Source organism: Saprolegnia diclina (assembly GCF_000281045.1).
Source record: "Saprolegnia diclina VS20 unplaced genomic scaffold supercont1.19, whole genome shotgun sequence".
Taxonomy (NCBI): domain Eukaryota; phylum Oomycota; class Saprolegniomycetes; order Saprolegniales; family Saprolegniaceae; genus Saprolegnia; species Saprolegnia diclina.
In genome coordinates this window covers 462,780-483,083 of record NW_008246086.1, presented here as the reverse complement: position 1 = coordinate 483,083, position 20,304 = coordinate 462,780, and the positions used below count along the sequence as shown (strand labels likewise).

At 61.1% G+C, this 20,304-nt stretch overlaps 1 protein-coding gene across 1 annotated transcript; it reads right to left on the bottom strand.

Annotated features, from left to right (window-relative positions):
* Positions 1-155: 155 nt before the first annotated feature.
* On the bottom strand, positions 156-20,298 carry SDRG_06940 (hypothetical protein). The gene is made up of 9 exons (XM_008612751.1): positions 20,177-20,298; positions 20,026-20,127; positions 17,906-19,976; positions 16,951-17,855; positions 13,195-16,906; positions 7,702-13,146; positions 1,829-7,656; positions 1,597-1,779; positions 156-1,542 (listed from the first exon to the last, which is right to left on the bottom strand). Exons 1-9 carry the CDS (start codon positions 20,270-20,272, stop codon positions 181-183), a joined length of 19,704 nt encoding a protein of 6,567 aa, XP_008610973.1. The 5' UTR covers positions 20,273-20,298; the 3' UTR covers positions 156-180.
* Between the last annotated feature and the right edge of the window lie 6 nt (positions 20,299-20,304).

Here is a 20,304-nt window from a genome sequence, read left to right as displayed (position 1 = left end):
AGAGCATGGCAGCCACTTGGACCTGTTATTGTGACGCGCCTAGTGCTGGTGGTTTATTTTTGTACGAATTTCGTAACAACTCGACAACCTTCGGCGACAAAACACGTTGTTTCACAAATTTCGTGTATACTATGTATGAATTGACACATTGACAAGGGCAAATAATCTTGTGTGTAGGGACTAGGTTGACACAAGACGCACCGGAAACGACGCGGTGCTCGGGGCCAACCAATCGCCTTGCCGTGCGACCGAGAGAGCGACCGTGTCGTCACCGGTCGACGTGGCGGAGGCCACATACAAGATGTCGCGAAGCGCAAGGTTGAGGTCCGGCACCGCGCCTTGCAGCGTCAGCATCTGGCTTGGCACACCGTTGGAGCCGACGACAAACGTGACACGGGTTGCGGTCGTGGCGATGACAATTTGGCCAAAAGATACCGACATCGACACGGTCGCCAGCGCTGTCGACTGGTCGACGTCCACGAGGTAGACGGATTGCGAGCGGGCAAGCGGCACAAATGGCTGCTTGCCGTTCCACACGGAAGCCCACGCCAGTTGCGGACTCCTCCCCGGGTAAAAGAGCGTCGACTGCGCGAGTCCAAATGCCGGTCGCGGCATCGCTTGCAGCGCCGCGTCGTCGATCGCCACCGGTGCCGTGACCCATTTGGTCCCGCCGATCGAACCGTCGGATGCATACAGCGTCCTTTGACCGTCGGCGGTGGTGGCGGCAAAGTACAAAGCCGGCGACACCGACAGCGTGTTGCGAAGGCCCGCCGACGCCACGGTGAAGTACTGCGGCGACGACGACGTTGCCCCAGGTACGAGATCGACGAGCATATTTGCGCTATTGCCGTCCGTGACCCAGAGCTCGGTGCCGTGGACACCGTCGTTGGCTGCGAAATAGACACTAGTGCCAAAACGAGTGAGCATCGACGGCAGGGATCCGGTCGGGCCCAAGTAAATGTCCAGCAGCAGCATCGTGCTCACGCCGTTGGTTTTCCAAAGCTCGGGGCCGTGAACACCGTCGTCGGCTTGGAAGAGAAGCCAGTTGGGCAACGCCACAAGCGACGTCGGTGATGACGCGCAGACGCCGGTGCAGATGTCGTGCACAAGAAGCGCGTTGGTCCCGTCAAACGTCCACAATTCGGCGCCAAAGACGTCCGAGTCGGCGGTAAAGAACAAGGCGCCGCCGTACACGGTGAGACACCGCGGGTGGCTGCTGCGACTCCCCCGTACGATATCAGATACGATCGTTGCTCGCGTGCCGTCAAACGTGTAGAGCTCCGCGCCGAGGTCGGACGTCGACGCCTGGAAGTAGAGCTGACCGTTGTACTCGGTGAGGTACGTAGGGTTGGCGCTGTCCGAACCGATCGCAATGTCCGTGACGCGCGATGTCACGACACCGTCGGTGCGCCAGAGTTCGCGCCCACGCGTCGGTGTCGACGGCGTTGCTACGCATACTATTCCGGCAAAATTGGTCGTCGACGCATCGAATTCAATGCGGAACGAGTCGCGCTGGCCCGCGTGCTTGCAGGCGCCCGTGGTCTACATCACGATATTTTGCATCATTTCCTTCACCGAGAAAACAGTAGGGCGTACCCCCGAGTCGGCAAACCAAAAGCAGTGGCGGGTGCGACCCCCGTAGGTGTACCCGTCCCAGCCGCATTGGTCATAGTACGTCAATGGCTCGGCCAGCGATCCATTCGCACCTTGCGTGCCGACGAAGAGTGCTTGGCCTTGCGCTGTGGTCGCCCACGCATAACCGGTTGGACAGTCGTACACCTATTCCCCACCGGTTGTAGTCGGTTACATGTTGGCATTTGGCGCGTACCGCGGTGGGGTGCCACGTGTTGGCATCGGCGACGACAAAGGCAACGGTCGGTGACACGGAGCTGCGACGGAGGCCTCCGCAGGTGTCAGTGTGCGACGGCGGCAGGCGCCACGACGTGTCGATGCCATCGGCGGCAAAGTAGAGGTTGCCGTCGACCGAGAAGACGACCATTTCGGTGGGGTTGCCGCTCAATGGCCCGGGGTAGAGATCCGCGAGCAGTGTCGTGACCCCACCCGACGTCTGCATGAGCTCGGTGCCGGCGGCTGGCGTCGTCGCCTGAAACACAAGCCGCCCCTGGAACGTCGCAAAGTGCGTGGGGGACACAACCTCTGCGCTCGCCTCGGCACTCCGCCACGTCGTGCTCACGTCGGTAGCATTAGCTTTCGTGTCGGGCTGCACCATGGAGCTTTGAAAGAGCGTGAACGACGGCGGCGGGAGATGCAATGCAGTGATGGTCGTCGGGAGGTAGACGTTGCCGAGACGCGTCGTCGCATTGCGCATCGCCACCGGCGGTTCGTCCGGCACAAGGATCTGCACCGGCGTCGCCACGGCTTGCGTCGTCACCGTAAACGTCGCGCTCGTCATAAGCGTCGTGCCGTCCGAGACGTTGAGCACGATGAGGGACCGTCCGACAAAGTAGGGCGCCGGCGTAAAGGCCACGTCGGCGAGTGCGATGTTGACGTCCTCCACCGTGCCTTGAAAGGAGAGGAGCGCGCTGCCGGTGGCGTGAAACCACATGGTGCGCGGCGCAAGAGGCATAGCGACGCTGCCGCTCGAGCACTGCACCGAAACGATCAATGTCGTTGCGTCGACATCGGTCACACCGATGGGACCCAAGGCGACGACGGTATCCTCGTCGACGACGACAGCAGCGTCCAGCAAACCCGGTGCGACCCAGGAAGGCAGGTCGAGCTGCGGGGCGTCGTTGACGGACGCCACGTTCACCAGTAGCACGATGCTGCTCGATGACGCACAGGCACTGCTGCGGATCGCGAGCGTCACGCGGTCGTACGTGATGCCGCCACCACTGTCAGAGGTCCAGTCAGCAGGAGAAAGGTACATCAGGCCGCGCAGTGCTGCATTCAGGTCGTCGACCGTGCCTGCGATCGTCGCCGTCGAGTAATAGAGATGCCCGACGCCGTCGTTTGTCGATGACGCTGTCACATGCAGGCCTGCGTGCGTCGCCAGTAGGACGCCGCCGACCGCCACCGAGATGGACAGCGTCAAGACGCGATCGACGTCCATGACACTGGCGTCGACGTCCTGAAGACGCAACGCGCCGGAAAGCAACAACGGTGTATCTTCGGGCGTCGAAAAGAGCGCCGGCGGCGTCGATGCCCACGTCGGAGGATCGCACACGGACGTTATGACAACCGCCATCGTCGCCGATGCTTGCTGCGGACCGCCCGTGCCCGTGTTGCCGAGATCATTTGCCGTCACCACGATGCTGTCTTGACCAAAGTAGTTGAGGGCACCGACGTACGTGGCACGCTGGAGCGCATAGTTGATGAGCTCCAACGGCCCTTGGACGTGCAAGAGGCCGGGCTCCTCCTCGAGAATGTCGAGACCGGCGGTGCTCGTGTCAAGCTGAAAGTGCCCATGCTCACACGCTAAGGTCACCTGCACCTCACTGCCAAAGGTGTCGGCAGCGTCATCGTCCGTCACCACAAGGCCGTGCAGCGTGTACGGTGTGTCTTCATCGATCGCAATACTCAGTGCCGGGAGCGTAATGACGGGCGCCGCGTTTCGAATCGACGTGACCCGCACAAAGAGTCGCGTCTGAACGACGTTGGGGCCGCCGGCGCCAGAATTGCCCAAGTCGTCGATCGTCGCGACGACCCGCGGTTGCACCGTCGCCACCTCTGCCCCCGTGTACGCCGCCAAGTCGAGTTCAAACTGCAGCGACGACATCGCGAGGTTGAGCTGCGTCTGGGTGCCCCGCACAACGATATACGAACTCTGGGCCGCGGCACCGACAACAAGCGCAATCGAGGCATGCGGGTTGAGCGTCAACTGCCCAAAGGTGGCTTCCAGTGTCAGCTCGAGTACCTGGTCGAGCGCATCCGGATCGATGAAAGATAGGTGGTCGAGCGCTACACTTTGCTGCAGTACCGACTTGTCGAGCACAAACGTTTGCTCCGAGAGGCTCCATACCGGCGGATTGTTGACGGGGAGCACCGAGATGGCGACGATACGCTGCCCGGGGAGACTGAATGCACCCGGCATGGCCTCGTCGTAGGCTGTCGCGCTCACAGTCAGCTGGTCGGCGCCGTTGTAGTACGTCGCTGGTGCATACACGAGCGTTGCCAGTGCTGCGTTGACTCGGGCGTACGTGCCAACGAGTTGAAGTACCGTCGGCGTTGACGACGTGCGTTGGACACCGATGGTGACACCGACGCTCAAGCCACCGTGCGCGACGCGTAGCGTCGCCGTGACGACGTTGGTTGCAACGGCGTCGACGCACGAGAGCGACAAATTGGCGATGGGCAACACGGCACCTTCCATCGTGTAAAGCAGTGTCGACGGTGCGACCGCCGGTGTCGCGGTCCCAAACGCTACCGTGGGTATTGAGATGCGCACCGTGTCAGGCGCCGGCGCCACGTAGATCGTGACTTGCCAGTACGAATCGAGTCCGCCAACGTCGGTGATGCGCAAATGCAGAGTGTCGTAGCTGTCGCCCACTGCGCTGTTCCAGTGACGCAGTGGGTTGTACGTGAGCGTTGATAGCGCCGCGTTGACCATCGAGAGCGACCCGTTCAGCACGAGCGTCGTGTCGCCATTGCCGGTGCCAGCGACGATGGTGGCGTTGTGTGCCACGGAGATCGCACCGACGTCCAAGGTGAGCGCGACCGAGACGTTGTCGTTGTCCGCGTCGACGGCGTAAAACCCAGGAAGTAAAAGCGCCTCGTCTTCAATCGTGTCGTAGTAGTCGGCACCGAGGACGATGTACGGGACGTCGTTGACCGGTGTGACAACGACGGGCATGGTGGCCGTCGACTCGAGCCCCGAAATCGCGAGCGGTTGAAGAACCGAGACAACAAGAACCATCGCGTCGGTTCCGTAATAGTTGTTCTGGCCTTGGTACGACAATTGGGACAGCGCGCGGTTGACGGAGGGGACATTGCCCGAGAGATGCCACGTGCTCGGTGCCGTCGCTGCTGCCCAGGCGACACCGCTTGTCGGCGGCAGCGATACGGTGCCGTGCGCAACTGAGATCGCTACGAGTACAGTACACTCCTCGCAGTAGCTGCCATCCATGCAAAGACAGTCGACCGCCCGGATCGAGAGACCGGAAACGATGCGTGGCACGTCTTCCGGCACCATCAGAGTCGGTACCGTCGACAGCAACGGGGAGAGGTTGTCGGCCGTGTGTGTGCCTGGTATAGTTGTGGCTTGGGCGACAAGTAGCACGGGCGGGTCGGGCGTTGGCTGAACAAATATGATCGCAGATGCCGTGTCGGTCAGGGCAGTTGCAATGTCCGACCACGTAAACGTTAACATCGCGAGCGGCGGCGCGTCACGCCACGGCGCCGATGCCGTCAACTGCGCTTTGCTGTTCCAGTTGAGCGGCGCGCGGTACACCATTGTCTGAAGTGCCGTATTGAGATGGGACACGGCACCTCGAAGCACCCAATAGCCCGATAACCCAAGCGACCCGTCGTGCAGTACTTGTACGTTCTCGGAGGCATGCAGTCGGACGCTCCCGATGGACGTATTGAGGCTCAGTTGCACCACTGGCTGTGCCGTTGGTGGTGCCGGTGCCACCGACGTGGTTGTCGAGATTAGGGGAAAGACCATCGTACTACCGAGGTTGCCGATTTGAAACGTCGTTGGGTTGATTGCCAGTGCAGTCGTCGTGCTCCAGAGCGGTTTGGTGCCAATCGCCGAGCCGTCCGAGCCGTACCAGAGGCATGTCGATGCCACCGTGGTGGAGCAAAACACAAGCGTTGAGATGGCCGCACCCCCGCGCGTCTGCGTCTGCACCGAGAGATATGACGGACTTGAACTCGTGACACCGGGGGCAATGTCCAATAGCAGCATCGTGCCGCCGGCTGTGCCATCCGACACGTACAGCTCGACACCGGTCGCCGTACTCCCAAGAGCTTGAAAATAGACTTTGGCTTTGTAGCATGTCACGTACTTTGGATCACTGCCGGTGCTGCCCGGAAGCAGATCGGTCACGAGCGCCGCCTGGACGCCGTTGAATGTATAGAGTTCTCGTCCGTGGACGCCGTCGTCGGCCGCAAAAAACAGTTGCGAACCGCACGCTGTCAACCCCGTTGGATGGGACGAGAGCGCGCCGGTGTTAATGTCGGCGGCGACGTTGGTGGCCCATGGACTCGCACCCGAGACCGACGTCACCCAGAGCTCACGGCCGGTCGTCGGCGTCGTCGCTGCAAAGTAGACTTGGCCCGCAAAGCTCGTAAATCCGTCGGGAAACGAGCTACCAATGCCAGGAGAGAGATCTTGGTCGTAGATGGTCGTGCCGTCATAGCGATAGAGCTCCGACCCGGACGCAAGCGTCGACGCCTGGAAGAACAGAAACCGCGAGCTTATCGGTGTCAGCGCGGTGGGGTGCGTCAACGCCGCGTTGACCTTTTGCGTTGTCGTACCGTCGGTTTGCCACAACTGCGACGGCAGTGGCGTCGTTGCCGGTGACGCCATGCACACGATGCCAGCAAATTGTGCTGTTGCCGTCGAGTACTCGACTGGATAGTCGACCCGACGGCCAGCATGCTTCATGCCGCCCGTGGCGCTCGAGTCGGCAAAGCGAAAGGACTTGCGCGTTGCGCCCAGGAACGTATAGCCGTCCCAGCCGCATTCGTTCCAGTAGACATAGTCGACGGCAACCGCCGACGTGTTGAAGACACTGGTCGCATCCGCCGTCATCATCCAGGTGTACCCGATGGGGCAGTCGTACACCCGCGCCGGCGACCACACAGTTGTCTTGGTGACAACGAAAAGCACATTTGGGAACGACGGACTGGACCGCGCTGCGCTGCAGCCGTACGTCGTCACCGGCAGTTGCCACGAGAGGTCGAGACCCGATGCACCAAAGAGCACGAGGCCGTTGAACGTAGCCAGCGACGTCGGCGTCGCACTTTCGTAGCCAGGATAAATGTCCGCGACGAGCCAGGACCGGGTACCGTCCGAGCCAAACAGCTCGCGTCCTGCCACCGGGTCGTCGGCCGCGTAGTAGAGGATGTTACCAAGTGTTGAGAACCACTGTGGGTTACTGCCAGAGCTGGGTACTTGGCTATAACGCCAGTCGTCGCGTTGGCCCCATGCACCACTGGCCGTGTCCGGTCGCAGCACTTCGCTTCGAAACAGAGTCGATGCGGCTGTCGTTGCGTACTGCGCCGGTGTCCACGATTCGACCTCGAGTTGAATGTACCGTAGCGACAGCGATCGATCTTCGACCGCCTTGTAGACACTGGAGCGAACAGCGAGCGATGGCAGCGTCACGACCGGTGTGACCGTAATGGCCAAACGTCGCACGTGCTCGAGGAAGCTCGTGGTGCCGCGCACGATGATCGTTACTGTGGCGACGCCGGTGTACCCCTTGGGCGGCGTGTAGGTCATGGCTTGCAAAGCGCGGTTGCCGTTGGCGATCGGCGCTAAAAACAGTAGCATCGTCGGTGTCGACGTCACGACGATCGTTTGCATCAAGTTCAAGCACTTGGCACTGCCGACCGTCGTTGCAATTTGAAACATCCACGACTGCGCACTGTCGTCGTAGTCTTCGACCCAAGCGCCGGGAAGAAAGAGCATTGTGTCTTGGTCCATTGTCAAAGCGACAGGCGGCAAGGCCCCGGTTGCCACCGCACCTACATACCGTCGTCATGCCCCGTACTCTCACAGGAATTATGTACCGTCGTCCGAGCCGTTGATGTGGATGTACGGAGCGTCGGGGACGGGCCACACGGCGAAGCGAAACACTTGGGGTGGGGCGTCGTCGAGCGCCACCGTCAGTTGTTCGACGCCGTTGAAATGCATCGGCGCTGCGTAGACGACGTTGGACATCACGGACGGTAGGCGCGCAACGGCCGTCGTCACATTCAGTTGCGACGTCGCGTCGCTGTCACGGTAGCGCAGTGTACCCACTTTTGTCGCCAGTGTCAGCGAGACGAGCGAATACGGCGGTCGACACGTCGTCAAGGCCAACGCTTGCAGCGTCAGAGGCATATCCTCGAGCGCGTGGCAGCCGTGAAACGTAACGATCATGTGGCGGCGCGTCGGCGGTCGCACTGTGATTGTTTGAGGCGCCGGCGACGTCCACGACAAGCTCGACACGCCATCGGACGTCGACCAGTAGAGCTCCAGCGTCCCAAACCACGTCGCGTCCGGCGTGTACAACAGTTGACGGAGCATCGGGTTCAAATACCGAGGTCGTCCTTGGAGCATGAGGTCGAGGCCAGCGTGGCGCTGCAGCACCGTGTCCGAACGCGATTGCGTACTTGTATCTGACGCGAGCCGCAGTGTGCCGTAGCTTGCAGCGACGGTTGAACGCACAACGGCCGACGCTCCGAGGCCGGTCAAACCTGTGCCATCGACCACAATCGGCGCTATGTCTGTCTCGAAGAGTGACTCGTGGCAGCGAGCCAAGAAGACGACCGAGAATGTTCGACCAGACTCTAGCCCGACGTCCGAGTCTCGCACAAGCAGGCGGCCCCGCCCGTTGCAAGAGATGGTCGGCAGTTGTCCAAGCGCAGACGCCACGGTACTGGACGACGCATCATATGGAATCGGTGCCGATGTCTCGTTGCGATACGACAGCACGAACGTTCCACCAAGCGCATTGGCCGCCGTCACCGTCGACACGACAACGTCAGCAACCCGTAGCCCGCCCGAGGTCGACACGACGCTCAACGGAGGCAGCGACGCGGGGCTATTGTAGAGGGTAATGGACCACGTGTAGCCGCCGTTAGCCACGGGGCCGGTTCGTTGAATGCGGCAGCCAACACCGGGCAGCATCGTCGCGAGTGCCGCCTGCAGCGACTGCCCTGGGCGACCACCAAGGCTTGTGTCGATGCCTTCGTCGGCGATCATCGCGACGGCGTTGTACTGCACCGGTGTCGACGCTCGCAGTGTGCCGTTGGGAAACGCTACTTGGAGAGAGAAGTCGCCCGTGACACGCGACGCGGAGGAAACGACCGCGATCTGCAGCACGGGGTTGACGTGCTGCGCCGACAGCACCACGTCGTATACATCGGGGGTTCCGTAGCCGTCTTGCAATGACGTTATATGCACTGTTGCCGCGCTGCCATAGATTCGATTGCCGGCGCCCAGAAGCGGTGCAGGCTGCGGTTGCAACTGTGCGGTGTTGGCACTTAGCACTGGGAGATCGTACGCAGCGTCGAGAAACGTGATTGTCCACGCGAACCCGCCGCTCGTGTCGGGTCGTCGCGTTCGTGTGACGGCAACACGGTGCAGCAGCGGATGAGCTTCGAGCGCCAGCTGCATGTCGAGCGCAGAGGCCGACGCAGCAACCGGAGCTGTCGGGATGCCTTGAAACAGGAGCTCGAACGACCCCGCGATGTGCGATAGGAGCGCACTCGGTTGAACGCTCACGCTGATGCTTCCCGTCGTGGCGACCAGAGACATGTCAAACGTCCATAGCTCGGTGGCAACGACCACAAAGGCCACCTTCCAGTGCTGTCGACTTGATGGACCGTACGTGACCTCGATGCGAGCCGGCGCTGGCGTCGGAAGTGCCGCCTTCACTTGCGACTGCATCGAACCGCCAAGTCCTTGGCCAGCAGAAAGCCCGCTGATCTCTTCCATCATCGTTGCAACAGCGGTCGCATCCACTGTGAACGCCGTCTGTCCTTGGAGCCCATCGGGTCTTTGCCACGTCACACGCATCGTGATGGTGCCTGCTGCCGGGGTCGCGACGACGACATCAAACACTTGGTCCTGATGGCCATCAACGGTTGTCTGCACCACCTGAATGGAGGGTGTGAAGCCGACTACTGCCGTTGCCGACACTTGCACCGACGTTGCATCGGTGGACATCGGTGTCACGTCGACACCCTGTAGTAGGCAAGGATCGTTGCCCGCCGCGCACGATTGGTTGCTACTGTCTAGATAGGCAACCGTCGACACAGGGCCAACCCGCTGGCCTCGGCACTCGATCGTGCGGTACGCGATATGGGGGCGAAGTAGCGTGCCGTGGGCGAGATCGTCGACGCGATACTCAATACTTCCACTCGTCGCATTGAGAAGAACCGATCCGAGAAGCAAGTTGGCGTGCTCCAGAGGAGCCTCGAACGTCAAGGCGCGCCATTGACCGGGTCCCAGCATCGTCTCGTTCACCCATCGCACGGTCGGTGGCAGCTGTGCAACGATGCCAAAGCCGCCGTCGACCAATGTTGCAATCGAGCACCGCATCAAGGACGCCCAGCCTTTCGACGACACATCGATGTCGTCAACGCGAACGCCGCACCGCGCCTGTCGCCCGGGTTGTGCTTGGATTCTTGGAGCATGGTTGGTCGGCGCAATCGCGGCCACCACGCTGCACGTCGCGTTCATTGCAGGCGCCATAGGATCGACACTGGCAATGGTTACGGTTAGATTGACCGTGGTTGGCAGCACGCCGGTATAGTTGCTGTGCACCGCCAACTTGCTCAGTGCTGCTTGGACGTGTGGTAGCAAGCCCGAAAAGTGAACCTCTGTCGTCGGAGCAAACGTCGACGCTGAGATGGACGCGGACGTCGGGTCCAACTGCAGGTACACGGGCGACCGTCCAGAAACGGCTACCGTGTACGTGGCGGCGCTGCCACCTTGAAGCAGGAATGTGTCACCAAAGGCTTGCGTCGCGGCTGCGTCGGCAAGAATTGTCTCAGAAAGCGCGGCGCAGACGATGGTCGGTGGTGTATACTGCGGTTGTACCTGCACCACGATATTTGTCGTCGGCAACGCCGTGTCGTTGGAGGAGAGCTGAAGCGAAATGGTATCGGTCGTCGACTGCGCGGGCGCCGTGTACTGCAAAAGCCGAAGCAAAGCATCAAGATCCCGCAACGACTGTGTGAGCTTGATGTACGGAGTCGCACGCGGCTGCGCCGGCACATACAACGTGCCAGCCAGCGCTGTAAGCTCGAGCGTCCACAATTGCAGCCGTGAGCCGCATGCCAATGGAAGAGAGAGACCGTCGATTCCTGTCGTGGCACCGACGGTGACCGCCACGTCAGTGGTGGCAACGGTGATCTGTGGTAAACACGCCACGAGGATATCAATGTCCAGTGCTACGACCACGGAGCCATCGACTACCGAGAGCGACAGTACATCGGTGGTGCTGTGCGATGGAGTGTACTCGAGACTGGCCACAAACACATTGAGTCGTGCGACTGTGCCCTGGACGACGAGCCGTGGCGGCAACACCGACTTCTGGAGCGACGTACCCGGTACGAGTGTATATGTGAGCGTCCCATGGTCCACAGCCAGTGTCAAAGACATGACGTCGGACGTCGAGTCGTTGCGGTCGTCGAGATGCACCGTGCCGTAGGAGGATAGCATGTGCGAGGCAACGATGGCAGCATCGACGCGCCACACCGACGCCGTCGTGTTGACGCGCCACACTGGTGGGTCGTTTACACTTTGAATCCAAACCGAGAGCGTCACGGACGTTGAACCAAGCGCCACCGTGATGACGTCAGGACCGTGGACGTTGGCCGCCGGGCGGTACAGGACCGGCTGCGTTGCCAGCGCGGACGCCACGCAGCTCGGGCGGCCAGTGACACTGTTGCCAGTCACGGTGGCACACCCGGATGGCGCCATTGTGCTCAAATCAAAGGTCCCAGTTGTGCCAGTGAACATCGCGGTGACAGTACCAAAAGCGTCATCGACGTTGGAGACAGTGAAGAACGGCGTGATCGATACCGCACTATCTTCAAGCACAGTGACCTGTGTCGCCGACGCGGTGAGCTCGGGTGGCGTCGGCGCACGTTGCGGAATCTCAAGCGTACTTTGGAGGCAGTTGTGTCGGCTCGGGTCGGCCATGAGTGTTTCGTACTCTTTCACGCACACTGTGACATTGGCAGGTGTCGGCGTTGTCAAGCGAACGACGCAGTCGCGCAAGGCACGGTTCATTGCTTCGAGGGTTCCTTGCAGCGACATGCCGTTGGCGACCGGGCGGAGGCGAATGCCGGGTGCATCGGTGCTTGAAAAATACCCCTTTGACGACTGCAGAGTTAGCACGTAGCTGTTGCTGGCGTAGTCGTTGCCATCCACGTCGTCGATCTGGAGACCACAGAGTGCGCCCGTGGATGACACATGGAGCTTCCCGTTCAGCGTTGGTGGGTCATTTGTCGCCAAGACCGCGACAGGCAGCGTCACCCCAACGCCCGACGTGTCCGTGAACGAGACGCTGTCGTCCCCGTTGTAGTGGGCATTGGACTTGTAGAGCAGCTCGTCGACCCGCGACATTGGTACACGCAGAGATTTGGTCCACTCGGAAGATTCGGTGGTTCCCAGTCGCAGCCACCCTACGCTAGTGCGCACAGCAACGATAGTATCCATGGCGCCACCCGACAGAATGTTTTTGAGCGATACGGTGCCATCTTCGTCGACGACAACGGCAGCCTTTTCCAGAGTCAGCGGTGGTGGCGCATTCGTGTATATGACGGGGAGCACCAGCACCGAGGTGTCGACGTCGGCGGCTCCAGACACCCGAATCGTGACCGAGTCGTTACCGCTGCCAGTTGCTGGTCCTCGGTACAAGAGCGCCGCCAAGAGACTCGTAGCGACCTCTACACGGCAGTAGACACTGGCGGGGGTGTACACACTGGGCGTCGCACCAAACGTCACAGACCCCACTTGCGTCGTCACCTGCAGACGGACAAAGACATCGGTGGTCAACGGTGTGGCATCGACGACCGTGATCACCACAGTCGGCAGTGGCACCGCCTCGACGCCATGTACTACTGTCGTGTTGTTGGCCGGTTCCGCAAGACTCAGTAGAATCGGGTCGGGCACGGCTTCGACCATGAGAGCAACGACGGCACTCGCTTCAATTCCTGAGGTCGATGCCAAGCACGAGATCGGACGCACGCCGATCGTGACGGCGTCGAGACCGGCGTAGTTGGGCAACGGGCGATACACCGTCGACGTTACCATCGCCGATACATTCTGCGCCGATGCTAGAAACGTCAGCGTTGCGCTAGCTTCGTAGCCATAGAAACTTAGTGTCCCGTGGTCCACTGACAGCGTGACGTTGTAGACGGTGCTCGTAGCGCAGCTCGCTCGTGTGTACGGCGATGGGGCAATGCTAAAGCTTGGAAGCGATGCTGCAGTATCTTCGTACAGTCGCAACGTTACGCCTACTCTGTGGGTTCACGCCAATGCATCTACTATAGCTCGTGACGTACGCTCCAAAGAAAGGCTTGGCGGTGCGTCCATGGCTGCCACAACGACCGAGAGCACCGTCGGTACCGTCGTATTGCCAGCGACGACGATCGTCACCGAGTCATTCCCAGCATACGTCGTCGGCGCCTTGTACAAGAGGGACGACAAAGCGAGCGCAAGGGACGAAGCCGTCGCACGTAGCTCCAGCGCTTGATCACCAAACGGAGACCCAGCAATGTATTCGACAAGGTCTCGGTGCGGGGGGTCAACCCACACGATGCCGTGCAGTGTCGTGACGGCGAGATGGACGACGGCGTCGGCGGTGCTGGAGACGAGATGAATGTGGCTCGACAAGGCCAACGAGGTGCCTGGCAGTGTTGTCAAGAGGCTGCCACCGGACGCCACCGTCATGTAGCATACGACAGGAGGTGGCGACAACGTATCAAGCTCATTGCTCGTGGAATCAACGGGTGCTACGTCCAACCGAAGCAGCATCGAGCGCTCGACGGTGTTGGAGGTCGTGGCTGCAACGATCGTGAGGTTGCTGCAGGCGACGACGACTCCAGGGTCGATGGTGGTCATTGTCACTGCGACATGGGGCAGCTGGAGATCGACAAAGCCGAGCGTTGGATCGACTGCGTCTTCGACTGCGCTGTAGGTGATCTGCCAGCTTACGATGCCGGCATCGGTGCTCTTTGTGACAACGACGCTGTCACCGAGTGTGGCAGCAAGCGCCGCTTGCATTCTACTTTCCGTCGTAGGCAACGGAAACGGCGTGCCCAAGAGCAGAAACGCCGGGAGCGAGACATCCATGAGGGCTGCGCGCCCACCGGTGACAGTCACGGTCGGTGGTGGACCCACGGTGGTCGTGAGCGTGCTCGACGCGACCGAGAGAACTGGGAGATCCGCGAGAAACTGCAGCGTACAACTGTTGCCGGTGCACGTGACGGCAGCTGCGAAATGCAGGCGCAACGACGGCTGTGGTACCCACAGCAACGTCAGCGTATTGTTGGACGGAAACCACATGGACGTCGCGACGGTCAACGGGGCCACGGACGCGAGCGACGCATCAAACGTAAAGATGTACTGCAGCGTATACGCGTCCAGAGTGCGCGTCGTCACGACCAGTTTGCCAACAATCGAGGCCATGGACGGCAGTGCCAACAACGCCGCTAGCACGGCACTGGGCGTCGACTGCCCCGAGAGCACTTGGGTCGTGTGTCCGGCGTACTGCAGCGAGAACGCACTCGCCTCGGGCGGCACGGTCGCTACCGGCGCTGGAAATCGCATCTGAAGTGTCTGAATCCGCTGCGTCGGCACTTGCGAGCAGCGTGTCGTCATGGCTTCGATTGCGGTTTCGACGACCGACGCCTCAAACGGATACGCAATGGCGTCGGTTGAGCACTGGCAGCGCGACCGCGGTGTGCACCATGAAGCCTCGACTATATCGTTGACATCAAAGCGGAGGGCCATCGTGCCAGAGACTGCGCCTTGAGGAGCCGACACCGTTAGCGCAACGGGTGGGCTGGTCGTCAGCGCCGCCGAGACGCCAAGCACAACCTTCTCGCGGTATGAAATGACGGCGGGATCGGCTGTCGGCGAGGATCGTTGCAGCTGGAGACGGCGCAGCGCATCGGCAGCAGCAACCAGCGTCCCATTGTACGTCCACGTGTGGGCGTTCCTGTGGAATGGCAGGTCCAGCTGAACGCCAGACGTCACAAGGACCGAAACAGACACATTGTCTGTCAACGCCACGTCGGTGACCACCGACGAGAGCGTGTCGAAGGCCACATAGCGAAGGTCCACACTGGGCACACGCAAACTGCCCGTGAACGGGACAAGAAGCATGTGAGGAAGATCGCTCGCAACTAGGTGGCCCGTAGACGCTGGTGGAACTATGACGTCCAATGACGTCGTGCCCGTCTCTGTCGTTATGACGATTGTATCGACACGATGGTTGTATAGCCCGAGATGTGGCTGGTAGCAAAGGTGCGCTGCGCTAGCCGCAAGACTCAAACTCGGTCCCGTGAGTCGGAGCGGTGGGCGGTAAAACGTGACGACCGACACGGACGTCGCCGTGAGCCCATGTCCGACGACTTGCAGATGGGCAGGCGTCGAGTAGTTTGTTATGTACCACTCGTCCATAAGGACGCTGGGCGCCTTGACGACGGCGGTCGATGAAAACGACGGTAAGCTCTGCAACGCCCGTTGCACGTCGAGTGCCGATGCGCCCACGGGCACCCTGGTCGTTGCCTGGTCGCCTTCAGCAAAGGAAATACTGTCTGGCGGCTCCAAATGTTGAAGCTCGATACGCTGGATGTCCGCGCCGGCGCCAGTGAGACCGCAAGCGGCCATCGGTGTTGGATCACATCCCCGAACAACATCGACGTCGATCGATACGTCGGGGTAGAACGTGATCGCCCAGCAGTAGCCGTTCGGAATCGTTGGACTCGCCGACCGAAATACCGTTGTCTCGCTGCCGAGAAGAGCGCCAAGCGTTCGCTGCAGAGCTTCCGCGTCGGCATGGACCGCCACCGGATGTGTCGTGCGACCACCTGCGCGCACCGCAAAGGTCCCGCCAACAGCGTTCCCGGCAGCGTTGACAACGACGGACGCTTGGACGTTGGCACCGGTGACGGCAGCCACCGAGACGCTCAGTTTGGGTACGATGCCTGCAATCGGGTCAAAGGTGACGACGCACTGGTAGCTGAGTCCGACGGTTGCCGTCACGACCACCGACACGACGCGAGTGAGTGTGTTGAGCAGCAGCAGCACTTGGCTCTGACTTGCGGTGATTGGAATCATGACGGATGCCCCAAGCAGTGAGACTTGGTAGTTGCCGCCCATAGGCACCGTACTCGTCAACTGTAGCGTCTGTTGAGCCGACTGGAGCAGGCATGTGCTACATAGTTGCAGCGCTTGGTACGGCGCGGCTAGAGCGTGGGACCCGTTCTGTACCGTAGCGACGCGCAGCACCGCCGTGATGGGGTCGGGAAACACCAGCGATGGCAAGCGCTCCAGCGTGAGCGGCGGTACATTGCCGATGGCCCCGGATTTTGAGCTCTGAACAACGTTTATCGATGCGTGGACGCCCGAGCCAGAGACATTAGTCGTATCAACTGTGAGTGGCGGTGTTGGGTTGAGCGAGAGAAACGTAACGAGCCACTGCTGCGCGTAACTGGTCGTCGGCAAGGCCGTCACGACCACCTGCTGTGCACCCGAGAGGAGGGCATTGAGCGCACTCTCAACCGTTGTTGCTGACGCCCGCAGCGGCAAGGGATCGGTGGCGCCTCCGTTGTAGCACACTGAGAAGGCACCGTCGAACGCGGCATCGGGGGGCGTCGTCGTGACGTGCAGCTGCGGATCTGCGGTGAGCGTGTACGGATACGTCGGTGTCACACAGTCGGCGCAAGATTGCACGGACCGGCCGTCGTTCCAGAGCACCGCCACCGTCCACGCCGCCGCCGACGTTAAAAACGTGATTTGCCAGTGGGTTTCAGTCGTTGAGACGGCGGTCGATGTCACCCGCACGGCGCCCAGCGCGGGGATGCTGCGAAGTGCAAGCTGAAGATCGGTGGCCGAGGCTTGCCATGCAAGCTGCGTCGATGTCCAGGAGGATATGGCGTTGGTCATTTGAAGCCGGAACGTGCCCATGAATGGTACTTGATCGTTGCGAGATACGACTGTCGCGACCGCATTGCTCCGGTTTCCAGGCTGAAGCAGTGTCGCGGTCGCCTAACCATCGATGAGTACCGTGTCACTACACCATGGAGGCATACCGTCGACCCGACGACCGAAGTGTTGAGCACGACTAGTGGTATCACGGGTCCATGCAGCGACGTATGCGTGATGTCCCACGTGAACTGACCAAGGACGTTGTGCGTCGATGCCGACGGCGTCACGATCACGTCACCGATGGTTGCAAACGCCGCCGTCAGTTGCTGCTGCAGCGCCGATGCGGACGACGTTGTCGCCGTCGGTATGAGCACCAGCGGTGCGGTCGTTGTCGCACCCGCATACGTCCATTGCGCAAAGACCGTCACACTGCCAGTCGGTGGTAGCGGTACGGTCAGCTGGAGTGTCTGGATGGCGGGCTGCACCGTGGCGCTGACGCTCAACTGCACGATGGTTGGTGTACTCAACCAGATGGGTACGACGGTATTGCCGCAGATGGACGCCGTTGCCGACGACGACGACGGCACAAACACATTGGGCAGCGTCGGCATCGCCGAAAGCGCATCGGCAAGCTGCGCCAACGTACTCGACGTCGGTATCGGTGCCGACGTGACACCGCGAAATTTCATCGTAAACGATCCGCCAATCGCATTGCACTGCAGCGCCACCTGCTCGATGACGTTGTCCAGTGCCGGTGTCTTACGAAGTCGCACAACCAGGTGGTGCTCTTGCCCCGGCACCGATTGCACGGCTTGCAGCTCGGGTGTTGTGTGAACCTCGACAGTGGCCAACGACTCGGTCGTCACCGAAACATGCTTTGATCGTGCCGACGAAAGCCGCCACGTCACATCGTACGCGTCACGCGCAAGCGTCATCGTTGTTGCCGTCGCGTCATCGACCAAAGACGCCACCAATTGCGTGAGCCGTGCGTCCGAAATATGAACAGAGATGCCGGTACGGCTGCTCGTGTTGGTGAGTAGCGTCCACGGTGTTGCGAGCGGTTGTCGCCCTAGCCCAGACAGACAACTCATGACGGCGTCTTGCAAATCGGCAGTGCACCTTGGCTCAGCACGCGGTGTTGCAGTTGCAGCGCACCTGTCGTCGGACCAAGTGAGACTTCAAGCGGGGCTCCATTGTAGCTTATCGTCCACGTGCATTGAAGCGTCGGTGCCACGCAGTCGCTCGTCGAAACCTCGGCTGTCGCACCGATCGTATAAAGCGCTTGCTGGACCGCGTATGGGCTCGTGAGCAACGGCAGGGACACGCTGCGTGGCGGGTTCAGCAGCGCCGTCCACTGCCACGTATCTGTCGGCAAGACGGCCTTGCTACCGACGGCAAGCGTCTGCACCGTCATGGACGGAATCCCGGTTTGGCACGTACTGCACAAGTGCGCGCCAGTGCCAGCACGGAACTGCGGGACGACGACGACGCCTGCCAAGCAGTCGACATACGTGTTGGCGACAAAGGTTATGTGCCATGTGAACGACGCGACTTTGGAAACGACGACGGTGCCGATGAAACCTTGGGTAAGCGCCGCCTGAACGTCCGTCGCCAGGGCGTTGAACGGCAGTGGATTGGTCGCGAACGACGCCGACGTGGCGCCGTTGCAGGCCGCGTCGACGCCGACGGAAAGCTCAAACGTACCGCTCTGCACCGTGGCATCCGGAATGGTGACCACCACGACGGGGGGAATCAACGACCCGGCGGTGGCACGTACGATCGTCACGGGGCTGCCGACGCCCGACCACGGCGCCGGAAAGCTCTGCACTGTGGCTTGCAACAGCGGAATCGTCGATCCAGACAAGGACGTGAACGTGATGCTCCACGTGCACCCCCCTTGGGCATCCGGCGGGCTTCGCGATACGGCGATGTCGCCGGCATTGGTCAGCTCGGATTGAAGCGCTTTGGCCACCGCCGTCGCCGAGCCAAACTCGTCGGTGAGGTCGACGACAGCAGACGTCGTCGTGCCAAGGTACGTCAAACTAACAACGACGACGGCTTCGACGATAGTACTCCCGGTGTCCGCGGTTGTTCGGAGCAGCTGCACTTCTTTTGTAAAGGTGGAGGACACGGTGATGCGCTCCTGCGCCACGATACCGGTCGAGTGGAGTGAGACGTCGGTGATGTACCGGTCGTCGCCGATTGCTACGTCGGGCGGCAAGGTGGGGACACCAATGTATCCAAACTGCGAAGCAAACGTAATGGACGAGTGTGTAGCCTGCCCTGCAGTCCCTTGCAGCCCGAGGTGAACAGCGACCGTAGGATCCGTCATGACCAGCGTAGGCGTCGGCGTCGTGACGGTCAGTGCCGGTGTGGGCATCATCGTCGGCGTGATCGACACTGCGATCGAGTACGTTGCCGTCGCACTACTCGAGCTGCCGCAGTTGCCACTGTCAGCGATGCTTAGCGTCCAGGACGCCGACGTCACTTGGGGCGGCACACACAAGGAGAGATCTCGAAGCCAGGCGTTCACGCCCGCCACCGGTCCCTGGACGACGATGGCCGAGACGGTCGTATTGACGCTGTTGTACGACAAGGTTGCCATCGAGAGGGCTTGGAGTTGATGTCGCACCAAGCTCGACGAGGCAAACGCAAGGTATTGCGCGCTGGACGCCGGCACACTCATCGAGAACGTGAGCATACCCGCTCCGTTGGCGACTTCGTCGACGTCTAAGTCTGTTGCTACGATATCTAAAAACGTGCACGACGCCGGTGCCATGTCGACACCCGTTGGTAAAGCCAGGCTCGGAGGATTGTTGACCGCCACAATCGACACGGGGATGGCCACGTAGTTGGACGGATACCGATGGACCAGGTGGCGCACCGTCGACGGCGAGAGAGGGTCGCCACAAGACGCTAGCAGTGCGTCATTGGTGGGCGCGGCAGCCTCGACCGCGAAGAAGTACACTGTCTCGGGCGACTGGTCCCGGTGCACACACGGCGACGATAGACCCGACGACCAGTCAAAGTTGTAGTGGGCATTTGGCGTGTAAACGAGGGTTTTCATAATCGCATTGGCGTTGGAGAGCGTGGTTTCAATGACAAAGGACGTGGGGCTGGCGCACACGGTCCGGGCGCTAACCCAGGCGCTCGCGTCGTTGCTGCCGAGTGTGCCATGCGTACAGGCCACCTACGTGCACGTGGTCATCTTGTGGTCATCATTGCCAGCGACTGCGTACGAGCACGTGCAAGATCGCGTCGCTGGCGACACCGGCGAGTGCGAGGCTCGTGATGTTGAGCGGTGTGTCTTCCAAGGTCGAGAGAAAGGTCCCAGGTGGCAGCTAGAACAGCATGAGCGTCCGTCGTCATCGCGCATGGCATGCGGCCTACGGGCTGGAAGCGCACGGTCGACGTGAGCGCGTCGACAAGTGCGCTCAGCACGGCGCCGATCGACGCGGCTGCGAGGCCCCACGTGCTTGGGCCCATCCTGCGTCCGGCTTGCAGATCTTCAAGAGGTG